At 31.5% G+C, this 17,553-nt stretch overlaps 1 protein-coding gene across 2 annotated transcripts; it reads left to right on the top strand.

The window, feature by feature from the left end:
* The first annotated feature begins 866 nt into the window (after positions 1–866).
* On the top strand, positions 867–11,920 carry LOC122606942 (probable rhamnogalacturonate lyase B). Of its 2 annotated transcripts, XM_043779839.1 has the most exons (16): positions 867–976; positions 1,121–1,197; positions 8,337–8,458; positions 8,763–8,822; positions 9,121–9,240; positions 9,322–9,441; positions 9,537–9,678; positions 9,813–9,983; positions 10,095–10,250; positions 10,352–10,458; positions 10,543–10,633; positions 10,702–10,843; positions 10,933–11,089; positions 11,161–11,277; positions 11,354–11,480; positions 11,656–11,920. In XM_043779839.1, exons 1-16 carry the CDS (start codon positions 919–921, stop codon positions 11,896–11,898), a joined length of 2,010 nt encoding a protein of 669 aa, XP_043635774.1. In that variant the 5' UTR covers positions 867–918; the 3' UTR covers positions 11,899–11,920. The 2 variants fall into 2 exon arrangements, with proteins under 2 accessions (XP_043635774.1, XP_043635775.1); XM_043779840.1 differs by lacking the exons at positions 867–976; positions 8,337–8,458 and having other exon boundaries at positions 1,181–1,197.
* The last annotated feature ends 5,633 nt before the right edge of the window (positions 11,921–17,553 follow it).

Genomic DNA, 17,553 nt, shown 5'->3' with positions numbered 1-17,553 from the left:
GTTATGAGATGTAAAGTAATTAATATTGAAGGTAATGTTGGTTAAGATATTTTAAAGATTATAAGTTAAGTGAAAATTATATGAACATAAGTAATTTGAAGTATAACTTAATTTATTCATATGCATGTGAGCGAATTTGTTTACATATATCATTCACAATGGGTATAAAGAAATTATCTATACTTCTTATTAAAGAATATACCCCCATGTTGAAAGTTACATGGGAAAATTATCTAAAATGCCTTCTCATGTAACATTTTCATCTATCACCCTGTAAAAAAATTTCACATATACTATTTTCTTAACATTAATAATTAAATTACACTATCAATCATTTACCTTTTAAAATATCTACATTAACCCTTTAAATCACATACATTACTTTTGTATGAAATATCTACACCACTCGACGTCGTCTCCACCACCAACACTCGCTGCCACCACCACACCGTCGCCGCCACCACCACCGCCGCATTGCGCGGATAGAGTGCTAGTAATTATAATGGTATAAATATATAAACAATGGGAAAGGCTTATGTGAGAACTATTCACATATGAATATAGGTAATTTCAAGTATAACTTAATCTATTATATGCATGTGAACGAATTTATTCACATATATCATTCACATGTAAACATCAAGTTATAATTTAAAAAAACTCATAGTTTTTTCAATTCAAATAGTTCTTATACGAACCTTTTCTTTAAAAAATATCCCAAAAAAAAAAAAAAACCAAAAATGGATGTACTTTTATTTACATGACAATAGTATTTGTAACCGATTGATTACGAAATAAAAAAAAATTGGAAAACTATGGTTATCTATCTAATTTTATATCTATCTGGAGACTTGAGAGTATAAAGAAAAAGGGGGCTCTTTAGTTTACTCATAGTTAAACACATGCAAGAAGAGCCTCATGTATTCTCGCTTCCTTTTTCTCTTTGCTTTGAGCTTCTTCTACATTCTTTCAACAGGTTAACTTAATTAAGTTTGTATTTGTTTAATTAATTTATAAAATTCGATCAATGATTAATTATTGTTTTCTTCAATTCCTGCTTTTGGAACTTTTATGAATTGAAAATGTTACTCATAAAATTTTATTTTGGATTTTAATGTAGATACAATATATGTAACAAGAGCTCAAACATCCCCCATGACTGCCATTGGGGTGAACCTAAGTTTTCAAGAGAATCATGTGAGTAATTTGCCCATACTTTTTTTCTTTTTAATTATTATCGTATTTATGTATATATGCGGTCTGAACCAATCAGAAAGTAGTATCATTGACTATATAAGTTGAGTAGTTTACTAAAACTCATGTGTTCTGAGATGAGCTTTATCCGTGTTTTTGTATGATACATATGACAAATGATAAGATATGATTTTTGAGACGACAAATGATGTATGAACCCATTCAATAATTTATTATTATTATTTTTAATTTACATTTGAACGGCAAACCCATTCAATAATGACTTAACGATATAGTTGCTCTTGTAAATTGCAGACAATTTTTTTTAATTAATTTTATTTTTAATTATAAAGGATTCTCTAAAGTTAAATGTCAAAATGGGTCGCACCTTGGTTTGGTTTCATTAACTTAATTTTTTAATTAGCTTTAGCTACCTACTTATTGTTTTGAAATCATAATAGGTAGTGATCCACTAGTCCTCAATGTTTAAAAGTATCTAAAAGTATATCTTGACCTTTAGATGAAAATCAATGGCCAAGATTCAATAATATCTGATATTTAAATCTTGACCATTGATTTTCATTCAAGGAGTCTTCTCAACTTGACTCAAGTTAAAGTATCAACTTGATGGAATCTTCACCCTTAGTTTAAACAAAACAATGCTAATTATCGTAAAGTTTGTTTTTCTAATAACAAATCTACTCTATTCTAAAAAAATCCATTGAACCATGATTTCTTCTCAATGGGTTGATCCGATATTGACAAATTTTTATATCGTATCCTTAATCCCCTGAGACTCGTCACTTTCTAATTATATAGTATAGATTTAATTAAATTTACCATATGTTTTATTAGTTCATATAATGGCCGAGCGTTTGGTACACCAATTTTCAAGTAGTGTACGAGTGTTTAGCCTACGATATAATGAACCCATTTTACCAAATTTTGTAACCCCATTATTTGATTGTTATCGATGAATTCACATTAAAACTATGTACGCACACAGAAAATGTCATCAATCTCTACGCATTTAAGAAAGATTGTAAAAATAGTAAGATTTTGCCATATCTAAAAATGGGAATAACAAAATGTTAGATATTTAAGGCTACATTTCGTGCATAAACAAATTGTATATTTTAAATTAAATGTTCACATTTTCAATTTTATGATAAATATAAAACTATTTTATGTATTTATATACATAGCGCGCATTAGTATTATATATGTTTATAGCAAGCTGTATAAAACTATTTGTCAATTAACGTGTAAAACTATGTCCACTAAAAGCTTCATACTTATAAGTTATCTAAATAATTTTTATAGTATGGTACCCGTACAATGAGACGGTGGAGGAGACTGTTGGTTGTATACATAATTGATAGTGGACTAGTGGTTGATGTTAAGGAATGGATATATTTCAAAAAATATCGAAATAAAAATCAACTTTATAACATAACACTTCATTACATGAACGTACTTCTAGTGATTAAAAAAGTGATGAATCGACGACCTATATTTTTATGTAGTGGAGTAGTGATGGTAAAACTTCGTTGCTTTTGTAATTGTGAAATGGTAGGCGTCACACCTTTATCATGCACGTAAAATATGTCTCATGAAGGGAAGGGATCACATTATCCACACAGTTTGCTCCAACAAAGGTGTCAAATGCTAAAAATAGTTGGTTACAAATTAAGTATTGCACTCTCAAAAGCTAGTATCATAATTAAAAATAATTGCTCCAACAAAAATAAATTTCTACAAGTTGTCATGAACTTCGTTTTCAATAAGCAAGAATACACCTATGTAATGACTATGTCCACTATACAGTTACCATCAATTAAACATCAACTATTAAATATAAATTGCAACATTGTTTATATATTAAGTAGCGTAACACTTACACAATGTAACGTGATAAACGCAATGTAATGTGAGCCTAGTTAAATTTACTCTTAAAAAGAAGATTAAAAGCTTGCCGTAATATTTTAAGAAAAGTTTGTATTAGGTGTTATATATGTTTTATATATAATTAATTTGACATTTCAAATTTTTAAAAGTAAAAATACTATTAAAAATAAAAGTTTATGAATAGAAAATTTCGAATAATGCCAATATTCAAGGCACCTTGAAATGACAAAGGCCAAAAGGTTGTACAAAGATTCACGAGATTGCCTTTTGTGTGATTAAAATTCTTTCAATAGCGACAAAACTGCAAAAGTATACCAGTAAGCTTTTATATGAAAAGGACACGTTTTTAAGTTGCCAAATTATATCCTTACAAATTCTTATACATCTTTACAAGTCTTTCAAATCTGATAATTTTATCTCCAACTATACAAACATCCTTATATATCCTTTTACCTCCACTAAAAACAAAAATATATTAGGTAAGGACATCCTTAAAAAAATCCTTAGTTTTAGACAACCTTCAACGGTAAAGGATATCCAAGGGTACTTAAGGGCACCCCCATCGGAGATAGCCTAAGCTTTTATATGAATATCTAAAAAAAAGTATATTCAAATTCTAAAATTCTACCTAAATCATAGTATATGTAACTGTTACTAGCACAGTATCCGGCACAATATGGCAGGATTGTAGCGGCTAGCTGGCAGGGGCGACTGTTGGGGGCAGAGGCGGCTCGAGTGGTGTAACTGTGTAAGTAATTGATGTAAATGGTTAATAAAGATACTTTTATAGATAAAGGATCGATAGTGTAACTTAATCATTAGTGCTAAGAGGTAGTATAGGTCAAAATATTTTAAGAGGTGTTAAGTGAAAATATTACACAACTTTTCAACACTAAAAAAATAAAGCGTTATTCTTTTTATTAGATAGTATAAAGTTCATTCATACGAAAATACAATAACCATTGAGAGAAAAATAAAGAGTACTATCAATAATGAAAAGCTTTAGTTAAGTTAGAATATTTAAGGATTACTAGTATGGTACTCGTGCAATGCGGCGACGGTGATGCTAACGGCAGTTTAGTGGAGTCGATGACGAGTGGTGATGACATCGACAATTGGTGTCGAGTGGTGTAACCGTCTAAGTTGATGTAATGGTGATAGTTGAAATATTTTAAAAAATAAGGACTTAGAGTGTAAATTAGCAAGATCAAGTTTTAAAGTGTAAATTTAATTCATTAAGGACAAAATTGATAATCTTTAATAACCTTTTCATAGGGGGTGCTTATTAAGGGTAATTTAGTACCTTGCATCTAACCATTTTCTAACACTTTCTAAAATAGGGGGTTGATAATTATTATAAAGGAGTACTAACATTGTACCCGCGCAATGCGGCGGCGGTGACGACGACGGTGGTTTAGTGGTGTTGGTAACGGTTGGTGATCAATGACATCGATAATTGGTGTCGAGTGGTCTAACCGTGTAAGTTAATACAATGGTGATAGTGATATTTTAGAAGATAAGGGTTTAAAGTGTAATTAATTTATTAAGGGTAATTTTAGTAATATCTAATAACCCTTTCCTTAAGGGTTGTTTATTAAGGGCAATCTAGTAATTTTCCATCTAACTATTTTCTAACTCAATCTTAAAATAGGGGGTGAATACATTATAAAGGAGTAGTAGATATATGAACTAAAAGTAAAAGGTATTTCTTAGTTAAACTTATTTAAATTATTAGAAGTCTTCTTTATATGATTTAACTAGATTTTAGACTCGTATCTAACACGATATTATCAATATTAGATCTTCATACATTTAAGTCATAAAAACTTATAATTTTGAAGATATACGTTCTAAGTGTTATATTTTGCAAGTTGTAGTACAATAATTATAGGTTCGTCACTGATATTATTAACTGAGACATATTGATGAAATTGTTTGCCATAATTATTACACAAGGCACATGCTATAATAATTTATCTATTATAGAACTTTTTTAAACTAGTTGTACTCATAATGTAATATTATTATGAAAGATAATTAATAATTAAAATATAAACATACTTGTGATCCTGTACTTGACACTCAAATAAATATATTTGGTCATGATACGAACCCATAACACGCATAAGTTTATTTTCAATCACCTGTCTTATAATAATTAGATAATAATTAGGATTGTTTTCATATTCTTTGATAACAATTAGGATTCTTGATTTAAGTGACAATTGTAACTTTAAACATTAATCGCAAAACTAACAATACAAAAGGAGAAATCATGTATCTTTTTGGTTGAGAGATATAATGAATCTTGAATGGAGTTTATTTTGATTAAGATTTAGTATTCAAGTAACCCTTTCTTGTAAATCGTGCTTTGTTTTGTGATCATCCCATGTTCCTATTGTGTTTAGGATAAGGATGTTGTATCTCGTCATCTGATATTATGTTTGAGATATGTATCTAGAGTTCAAATTGTGTTTATATTAAATCTTAAACTAAATATTAAGTTGATGGCTAAAAATAAATATATATTAAGTATTCAGGGCAGGGCTAAAAGTGTTAATTATTGATGGAAAACAAAAAAGTATAAATTAATGAAACTTTTTTTACAAATTAATATAAATATTAATATAATAATAATATTTAGATAATGATTATTAGGATTTTTAATCTATAGTTAATCTAAATGATGACATAAGTGAGACTCAATTTGATAAAATTGAGCGATTTGATTGGTTAATAAATCATTAGTTCAACTGTCTTATAGTATACTAGTGCTCAGGCTTGTCCAATGGACGAGTAGTCTAAAAATATATTAATTAAAGCTGAAAAATTGGAATTCAAGTATATTAAATAGATACAGAATAAAATTAAGATACCTACAATTTAGTTATTACATACTTTTGACACATAATAAACATCCATAGAAAACAGTTGCTTGAATAAAAAAAAAGATGCACCACTTAGAAGATTTAAAAATTTACACAATAACAATATGATTTGAGCAAACATCAATATGACCAATATCACAACCCAATCAATACGAAAGCTATAGAAGAAATATATGAAAATTAACTGTATATAAATATTGATTTCAGTTTACCCTTTTTTTTCAACTTTAGTAAATTAAAATTTTGCGGTTTGTTATATCTAAATTTACTACAAACACAAACAACAATTTTAGACTAAACAATTTGGAGTTAAGCTTAACAAAAAGAAGAAACAAAAAGAGAAACAAAAAGTGCATAGTATATATTATTTAAAATACATACCAATTCATCAACAAAGACCATCTCGAACATTTTGATTTTCTTCGGGTTGTTCCACTCCGAAACAGTCCATACATATACAACACGGAGTCGTAGATGATGGTTAATATATGTTGGCTTAAGATCTTTTAGATGAGCTAATGTGGTCTTATTTTTTGTTGTTGAAGAAGAAACCATAACGAACCTATAGTGGACAACAAACTATATTAAAAGAGATAATAATAACAATAACATAAGAATTAAACGTTAAATAATAATAATACTAATGATTAAATTTGAACAAAGTATATTAATTAAAAACACTTTTGGTAGTCGATCGTAGACTTTTTTTTTTGCCGTAGTTTTTTTTTTTTTTTTTTTTTTTTTTTTTTGAGAATATGTGAGGGTGGGTTTTTTTCAGGTTGTATATAGATTATAATTTTTGAGAGACTTTTAAAGATAAAAAGAGTTTTTAATTAATAATAAGGTCGACCATTAGTTAAATAAAATATTAAAAAAGTAGAGGATTAATAAGGTGGGAGGATTAGGCTCAAAGAGGGGAATTAAGAGTGCCAAGTGTACCCCAACCTCCTATATTATAGAGTTAATTAATGAAATTGTCCCTGTCGTGGTACCCAGCTTGCAGGTTTCATCCCTAACTTTCAAAAATTAAAGTTTTAGTCCAAAAAACTTTGCTCCGTCAACAGTTTTAGTCCTGGCTATAATCGTCCGTTCAAAACCAAGTCACGTGATTCACACGTGATGGGTAATCTCGTAAATTGGCTTAATAATACCTAGAGTTAATTACAGAAATTTTCCCTGTTGTAGACGGTCACTTGCAACTTTTATCCCTAACTTTCAAAAAATTACTGTTTTGGTCCAAAAGTTTTATTCTCAGTCTATATGAAAAGAAACATTTACACACACACACAAAAAAAATCCTAATTATCCAACTTCTTTTATTTCTATCACATATAAATTCACAAATAATCTTAACTCACACCCTACTCTCTTTTTGAAAACTAGAGATCCAGACTCTCTTGGATTTAAGTGTTTATGGGTTTTAAGTAATTGATATTTTTTTTTACTTAGTTTCATTTTTGTTTTGAGAACTTATAAAAACAGAGGAAGAGCTAAGAATAATAAAGATGGTAAGATTTTTCTAAGATTTTTTTGTTTATGAGTTAATTGTATATAATGAATAGATCTAATATATATAATTATATATTATGTTTGTATACAGATCATGTATTGATATGAAAGTAATGAAATTAGAGTTTCATTAAATTTTGCATTAAATTTGTGTTTGATTTTGGATCTGGGATTCTATCTGTGATATATGTTATCATGGGCGGATCCAATGTGTAAGGGGTGGGGGAGACCGATCCCAACGACTTATAGCACGATAACGGGATATTGATGCATTTTACACTAGATTTTGGCTCAAATCGCAAAAAGAACCCACTCTTACAAAGAATAAAAGAATCATTCGATGAAAAAACAAATTTAGCCCCCACTTGACGAAATGTCTGGATCCGCCACTGTATGTTATGCATTAGAAATACAAATAATTTTGTGTTTAATTTTATTTTGGATTTTGGACCAAAATTGTAATTTTTTGAAAGTTAGGGATGAAAGTTGCAAGTGACTGCCCACAACAGGGACGATTCTTGTAATTAACTCTGGGTATTATTAAGCCAGTTTACGAGATTACCCATCACGTGCGAATCACGTGACCTGATTTTAAACGGACGTTTATGGTCAGGACTAAAACTGTTGACGGAGCAAAGTTTTTTGGACTAAAACTGTAATTTTTGAAAGTTAAGGATGAAACCTGCAAACTGGGTACCACGACATGGACGATTTCTGTAATTAACTCTATATTATATTTTATAGATATTAAGATAAGATTAAGATTTGGTGTCTTAGCCAATAGTCATGCCTTTATATAATTTTTTTTTTAAAATATAAATCAATTGATTATTGTAGGTGGTATTGAGTAATGGCATAGTCCAAATCATTCTATCAAATCCAGAGGGACATCTCACGAGCATACAATATAATGGAATTGACAATCTGCTAGAAGTAAGGAATGACGAAACTGGTCGAGGGTAAACCTATCATTTTCCTTTCATCTAACCGCGTAAAATATTATGTTATTGACGTTGTAACAACGGTAGCATTATGTCGAATGTAGATATTACAAAGAGAAAGATAAGTTTAAAATTAAGTATAACATATGTACCTTAATTACTGAATGGTCCAAATTTAAGGAATTTTATACAAATTATCAAGAGGTCTAAGTGTTTGTTAGAATATGTTGAATGTCCATGTCAACTATATCTAACTTTGACATGGATAGAGTATGAAAGAGGTGAGGTGTATATATCGAGTTTTGACATTATTTGCTTATAGGTATTGGGACCTTGTTTGGAGTCCACCTGGAAGTCCTGGCACGACTGGTACTTCCGAAAGGTACATACTACTTCCGCCCACTTTAATGTCTTGTTTTGAATTTTTGAGTCTTTATTTTCAAATTTGACTTTACACATATATGTTTGTATCATATAAATACTTGATGCCCTTGACGTGACGGAACTGTAGATAGACTAGACTGACTTCTGCTAACTACGTTTTATATAGACTGGAAGCTAGAGAGAGACTTTTAAGCGATATATACTCATACACTCTTATTTGTGTTAAACAACTTGAGAATACTACAACTTACTATTTACATCATGCTCTTAATAACAAGATAATCACTTTAAAATAGGATTGTAGGAACAAGTTGTGAAGTTATAGTAGAAACAGAGGATCAAGTTGAAATCTCATTTTCAAGAACATGGGATTCCTCCCAGGAGGGAAAGCATGCCCCATTGAAGATAGACAAAAGGTGATATCTTATTATTTGTAACTATTGTGAAGCCAATTTGTATAATTTCAATGATAATAGTGAGAAGCTATAACATAATAGGTTTGTTTTGCTTCGTGGTTCTGCGGGCTTCTACTCATATGCAATTTACGAGCATTTGGAGGGATGGCCTGGTTTCAATCTTCCCGAAACCAGAATAGTGTTCAAGCTTCGGAAAGACAAGTAAAGACCTTTCCATAACTTACATTTAATTACTAAATTTGAATGGTAGGACTAATAAATATTGATTGATGATGATGAATTTGTTATTGCTATAGGTTTCACTATATGGCCATGTCTGATGACAGACAAAGGTATATGCCTTTGCCCGATGATCGGTCACCCAAAAGAGGAAAACCATTGTCTTTTCCTGAGGCGGTACATCTTCTTAACCCAGTGGAACCTGAGTTCAAAGGAGAGGTAATCATATATAGGTTAATGTCCTTGGCACAAGCCGGCCCAAAAAATACTAGTGCGTATACTAGTAGTTTGTTTGCCTCACTCATTTTCTTTTCCTCCCTAACGAGTTATGATTTTCTGTTTTTGGTGTATAGGTAGACGATAAATATCAATATTCGTGTGAAACCAAGGATCTAAAGGTCCATGGATGGATATCTACGGAGCCCCTTGTTGGGTTTTGGCAGATAACGCCAAGTAATGAGTTTCGAACTGGTGGACCCCGAAAACAAGAGCTTACTTCACATGTTGGACCCGTAAATCTTGCTGTAAGAATAGCTTACAGTATTGACGCCATCAACAATTTTCTTTACGACAATGTATAACTTTTTAAGATATACTGTAGTTTATGTTTTAACCATCAGTTTTGATAAATGCAGATGTTTGTAAGTGCTCACTATGGGGGAAGCGATTTAGTTATCAAGTTCGAGGAAGGTGAGATGTGGAAGAAAGTTTTTGGTCCGGTTTTCATGTATGTAAATTCGAACTCTACTGGAGAAGATCCTCATATGCTTTGGAAAGATGCCAAGAATCGGGTATATATGTGCAAACACTGCATGTTTCGTGAGGCTGTCATTCTTTGCTTTACTTTTACTATCATCAAAATTGATATTAACTTCGATATAATGATTTCCAGATGTTAAAGGAAGTTGAAAAATGGCCTTACAGTTTTCCAGCTTCAACAGATTTCCAGAAAGCTCATCAAAGGGGTAAAATAAGTGGTAGATTAATGGTATACGATAGGTACGAGATTTCACCTTTCTCACTAAATTTGAAAAGAGCAATACACGTACGGTTTGCATCAAATATATTTTTGATTTCGTTTAGGTTCATAACTGACAAACACACACCAGCAAATGGTGCTTACATTGGACTAGCTCCACCAGGAGACCTCGGATCATGGCAACGTGAAAATAAGGTGAGCTTCAGATGCGACCAACCATTGAATTAGAATCATTTTATACATACATACATTGTCTTCAACAGGGTTATCAATTTTGGACTAATACGAATGATGAAGGAGACTTTTCGATTAAAAATATACTGGCTGGCACATATAATGTGTATGCTTGGGTCCATGGATACATTGGCGACTACAAAAACGTTAGCGCCATCACCATCACACCAGGTCTCTATTCTAAACTGCTTGAGGTACTGAAAACCAATAAGAAAATTAAACGTACATTTATGAATCGACGTTTGATATATTTTGAGCAGGTTGTGACATCAGACTTGGTGATCTTGTTTTCGAGCCCCCAAGAGAGGGTCCAACGTTATGGGAGATTGGCATACCTGATCGATCTGCAGCTGAATTCTACATTCCTGAATCTGACCCAATGTATACAAACCAATTTCTTGACAATGATCTTAACAGGTTAGTATTATTCAAATTGGTCATTACAGTTAAAAGTGATAAAAATAGATCTAAAATACATCATTTAGCAGGTTTAGGCAATACGGATTATGGGAAAGATACCCAAAGTTATATCCTGATAGTGATTTGGTTTTCACGGTTGGTCAAAGTGATTACAAAAAAGATTGGTTCTTTGCACATGTAAACAGGTAATTATTTATGTAAGTCTTCATTCATGAATCTATGACTTGTCTCATACGAACTTATCTTTATTGATTATTATAGGCAGAAATTTGACGTTATGTACGACAAAACAATATGGACTATCAAGTTCAAGCTTCACGAAATGATCAAGAATGGAACTTATACACTGAGATTGGCTCTAGCATCAGCACAATTTTCCGATTTGCAGGTATATATTTAGAACTGGTTAGAAAGATCTGCATTCAGATTTCAACAAAACTTAATATCAGTGTTCTACATTTACTTCAAATTTAAATTAGATGAGAGTTGCATAAATAGACTAAATATACAGTTACAAGTGATAAAAGTGATATTGAGATCGTCACTACATTTTTCATCTTTAGGTTCGAGTTAACAACCAAAATACGGATGTGCCGCTATTTTCAACTGGAGTAATTGGTGGTGACAATGCAGTTTCAAGGCATGGAATACATGGATTGTACTGGTTATATAACATAGCTGTATCGTCAAAGTTTCTAAAGACCGGGCAGAATGCCATTTATTTGACAAGAATCAACGAAGGAATCTTGTTTCCCGGAGGGATAATGTACGACTACATTCGTTTAGAAGGACCCCTTCCTAAATGAGAAAAAGAAGTCCCTGTGATTATATTGAAACTGACCCGAATTTGTGTCTTTTTTCTTTAACAAGTCTATACACTATATCATCGAAGCTCAAAGCCCAAAGTTGCAGCCCGTAACCTACTTATCATGAGCCCGTGAGCACGAGGCCATAAATTGCTTCGTTAACCTCAACCGAAAAATACATTAAGATAACATTTCCACATTTAAAAAACACACATGGCGAGTTAGTTTGAATGTCTTATAATTATCAGTTGGATTTTTTGGTAATCATCGTTAGTTTCTCCATATCTAATGATTTACTACTATTAGAGAAAACCAAAAATAAAACATAAAAGTTAGGTTATATTCTCGTGGCCCAGGCCCGATTGTGTGGGCCAGGCTAGTGTATCATGGTCCCAAGGAAATTACGCAGTTAAGTTATATTTGAAATGCTTTTTTTCTAAGAGAACAAAAATAAAATTAATAATAGTGCGTAACTTTTTGTAAGGGTCATTATCGGAATAAGAATAAAAGAAAAATAGATTTATAAAAATTAAACGGGCAGCATTTCATAATTAGGTCTATATTTAGGTTATTTTAAGTAGGTCTCTTTATCATTTCTTATTCAGGAGCGGCCTTGGGAGAGGCGAACCCGACCTCGTTCTGGGACATTTCATTTTAGGGGCATAAAATTTTTTTAAAAATTATAATGTTAGCTGTCATTTATAAAAACTTTGTTTATATATTTGAATTCGGTAAAAGCAATGAGGTTTATTTTTTTCCCAACTCGTCCTGGGCACTTAAAACCTCACGGCCACCAATACCAATTGGAAATTCCACACTCTAACAAATCTGGAAGGATATGCTACAGGTCTAAACTACCATAATCTTGACAATGTGCTTGAGCCATAACGATGAATCTGATAGAGGGTAACAAATATATACTTCCAATGCTAGTTACAAGTTTCACCGTAAACACTTCCCTTAGTGATAAGTTTCAAAAGTGTTGTTAATACTATTGCTGTGAGTAACATAAAACGGCATATATCCATTTAGTGATCTTTAGTCCCTTCATGTTAATGTGAATCTCGTTACTTAGATTTATCTTTTTTATGAGCATTTTGAATGCTGGCCTGGTTCGATCCTCCAGAAACCAGGATAGCCTTTCAAGTATACACTTAATTGATTATCCACTTGTTCATTTGGGAGTTGATTCAAATACTTATCAAATGAATAGATTAATAATAGACATATGTTATCTTGGTAGCCTTCATTACATGGTATAGAACCGAAGTTCAAAGAACATGTAATTATATGTTACTAATAATTAGCAATGAACAGATTACCGCAGATGGTACTTAAATTGGGGACTAGCTCTAACTGGATATTCTCCGGATCCTGGGAACTAGAAAACAAGCTAAGTTTCAAATATCATCAATGCATTACAAAATAGACACAATCTTTCAACTCAAATACAAAATCATTTACAAAAGATTACACCAAAATTCACAAAAGTCGAAAGCGGATGGTACAAGTACATGACAACTTAACTCTGGTGTGAACAGTAAATTACTTTAGCGTTATAATCACCTCCTAACTCAATATTATTTACACAAAACAAGCATTCCAAGATTACATTAGGTAATACATGATTTAGTCAAGAGACTCAAGAACCCAAGATTTCAGTTGGAGCTCTTTTTTCATCTCTTTGACAGTGAAATACTTTTTCAAGTGGAACAATTTGAGAATATCCCGAGTATTGTTTCCATTTCTACACACGTGGTTAACAATATGATTACTCGTGAGGTCCAAGAGACTTTTGATCTGTAGCTTGCATGCAGCCTAAAAACGGAAACACAAAACAATGACAATGGAATTTTTTTTTTTAATAAACATTAAGAATACAACTTTGTATGTATTTTTTAGGAAAGGTAAAACAAATACTAACAACAAGCGATAGGACATTAATTCAGAGATTTTCCTTTACAACTAGAATGAATAGTACTAAAAATGAGAACAGTTATGGACACAACCAGTAGGCGTGTTCGAAAGATACGAATCCGAGATATCCGAGGGATTTTCAGATGAAGTTTAAAAAAAAAAACAGATAATCTGGTAATCCGGAAATTAAACATACTTATATACATATAAACCTGTGTTGGGCATGGGCTAGGCTTAGGCTGAGGTATGATAAGCTAATATCCATTATATTTTAGTACTAAATATACATTATACTTCCTTGGCGATCAAAATCATCACCAATAAGCACTGTTTTAAGAACCGGACCCCCCGGTGGGACCGTGAACAGACAGGGTGCCTGGTTTTTTAAGAGCGGCCCAGTCTCTTTGATCATAAAATGTTTAAAATCTTTTCAGACAGCAAGAATCGATCTTTGGACCTTGAGCGCATTACCCGCACATCTCACCAGTATTATGTTAGTTTTAGCGACCAAGTGTTATATAACCCTTAACAGTTAAGACAATTGGACCAGACCAGTTGAAATTTCATAAATCCAAAAATTAAAAAAAAATCCATAAATTAGGGCTCAAAATCCATCAGTAAGCAGTTTCTCAATCCAATCCTATCCTAGTCGGGTAGATATATATATATATATATAAGGGTTAACGTGAGAACCAACATATATGGTGAGAACCGTGAGAACCTTTCTCTTTTTTTGTGTGGTTTTTTATTTTTTTCATTTTTATTTTTCATTTTTTGAAACTTTTTTTTGTTTTTTATTTTCATTTAACAAAAACCCATTCCAGAAAAAAATAAAATAAATTTAAAAAAAAAAATCATATGTGTGACGTGTTAAGAAAACGTATGAATACCGTACGGGCGTTGCCCTACATCCGTTCTAAAGGGGTTGTCACCGGACGCATATGAGAATGGTATGGATTTGATGGGCGGCGATCCACGAGATGGTGACGGTTGTTACGGTACGGGCGCAACCCTTAATGCTTTGGGAATGGTATGGATTTGGGAATGGTGGAATGGTTCTCACCATATATGTTGGTTCTCACTTAATCCCTTCACTAAAAACTTACTCGAAGAAATTTGGCAAGATTGGGCAAGGATTTGGAGTGTTTTGAGAGAAATTCCTTATCGAAGGCATTCAAGAGATCCTGCTTATACTCTTCATCATGATCCGACACTTGATATTTGCACGACGCTGACAGAAAATCAAAACTTCTTCAAGGATTGGAGCTTCGATTTGTGTGCGATTTACACGAATCGTACGCTCAAACAGATTAATTATGTGAGTAGATTCCAATCAACATGTATAATGCGCCTTAAAATGCACCAGATCTCCATCCATCAGTTTGTGACGTCCATTCTCTACACCATCGTTAGCAGCTAAAGCGACGTACTCATACTCCCAATTCCTTTCCCCGAAGCCATCTTTTCCCTTTGTCATGATTTTTTGGGGAAAAAAAAAATTAATAAGAAACCCTAATTTTTGGAAGAAAAACAACTTCTTGGGGATTAGGTAAATTGCTACTTATGAAACAAGACTTTCCAAAATACTCTTGCTAATTTGCTACCTGACCCAATCGTTTGGAAGATTTTACAACGGTTAAAACTTTAAAAAATAAATAAATAAATAAATAAAAAATTGTCACTCAAAATGTATTTAAAGAGCAAGTTTGCCACTTATTTTTTTTTACGAGGGAAAATTTGTCGTTCAAAATACATATAAAAAACAAATTGGCTACTCATTTCATTATAAAACTTTATTTGCCACTAAATTAGATACTTTGTTCTTAAATGATATTTATTTGTTAAAATAATCAGACACGTTTCATAATTTTTGACATTTGGTCATCTAAAAATCTATTTTCTATATTAGTTGTTAATGACGATAAAGTTATTAAGAAAATATGTAAGAATTAGTTTTTGGTTTTTTTTTCTTTGCGGGTTCAAGTCTGGAGACGATTTTAAATGCAAACTCGTATACTTGAAACCTGACCTGATCGAACACGACCCATATATATTATGTTATTTAATAATATCACTATTTGAGTATTTTCCAATGGGTATTAGAAGAGTATGAAACTTTAATTGAGCTCAATCGCTACTACTCAAAGAAAATTATATAAATATTTGTAATGCGTAGATTTCAAAAAAAAAAGATAAGCTTTGATCTCCCATCACTCCATAAGAAAATGTTTTAACCGAAAACTAATAATTAAACGGCAACCCATCACGCTCACGTTTGGTGCGAGGATTTTTTATCAAGTCTAGGTTCGGGATCACCTAAAGCCGGATGCACTTGATCTATTGTCATTCTTAATAATAAAACCCTATATTCTTAATCAGCAACACAATCATCAACTTGATAAGAAAAAATGGCAAAATTGCACCTTAGTACCAATTTAAGTGCAAAATTTGCCCTTTACACGCACTTTTAGTGGAAACTAATAAATAAATAAGTGACAAATTTGCCCTTATAAAATAATAAGTGGCAAATTTGCTCTTTACATGAATATTGAGTGGCAAATTTGCCCTTTTAACCTTTTATAGAATCATATTTTTTTTTAATATTTTTTTCTTTCTTTAATGTTTTGGCTTTTACTTTATAATACGAAATACTATCTATTATCTTTTAATAAAATATATCATGATCCCAACATTATAACATTATTAATTTATAAAAATTTTACTGTAAGTAACTTCTTTTACATAAATTTTAAGCAATGGGTCTTAGATTTGAATCATACGTTGCATTTGGCCTTCATGACGGCGTTTAAAGGTATTGTAATGGTGACATATTTATGTATTTGAAAAGCTAGGACGACAGAAAATTTTTAAATGCTAGTGTCTACATCTAGAACATTTTACAAAATACTAAATCCTTGGTTTTTCTTTGTTATAGGAATAGACAAAAGAATAAGAACATTAGTTGTATTCGATTTATCGTAATTCTTGTATGTAAGCGGTAAAGGATTTGTATCATCATTTTGGTGTATACATTTGTGAATACAAATTACCTTTCCAAAAATAAAAAATAAAAATATGATGTTCGATAAATATTAATCTTATATTTTATACATATCTCCTTATCTCCCTATACTACTAAAAGAGATCGGCTCTAGCATTAGCTTAATTTTCCAATTTGCAGGTATATATCTAGAACTAGTTATTATGTTAGTCTAGCAAGATTTGCATTAAGATTGAAACAAAACTTAATATTGGTGTTCTACATATCTATACTTCAAATTTTAATTAGATTAAAGGTGCAGTGGTGGATAAATGTACAAATTGGACAAACGAATAAAAATGGGTGTGCACTCTAACTACTTATTTATCGTAACTACTATTTGATCTTTAGGTTCGAGTTAACAATCAAAATACGGATGTGCCACTATTTCCAACTGAAGTAATTGGTGGAGACAATGCAGTTTCTGTTGGGTTATATAACTATTATCAAATCAAATCAAATTACAAAGCACGCAACGGAAATTAATTAACCAAAGTATAGAATATGTACCTTATAATGGAGAGATTAAAGCGAGAAAAAGGTTTAAATTAACCTCTCTACGATTGCACACACAACATTGGAATGTATGTATGCTAGTATTTGATCACGAACTTACAAACCCGTTGTAACTATCCCTCTTAGTCGAAATCCCATGATCCGAAACCACTAGAAGTCAACTAATGAAACCATATCATAAT

Source organism: Erigeron canadensis, chromosome 7 (genome assembly GCF_010389155.1).
Source record: "Erigeron canadensis isolate Cc75 chromosome 7, C_canadensis_v1, whole genome shotgun sequence".
Classification (NCBI taxonomy): Eukaryota; Viridiplantae; Streptophyta; class Magnoliopsida; order Asterales; family Asteraceae; genus Erigeron; species Erigeron canadensis.
The sequence above is the reverse complement of the archived record's forward strand: the minus strand, read 5'-3'. Positions and strand labels throughout refer to the sequence as shown.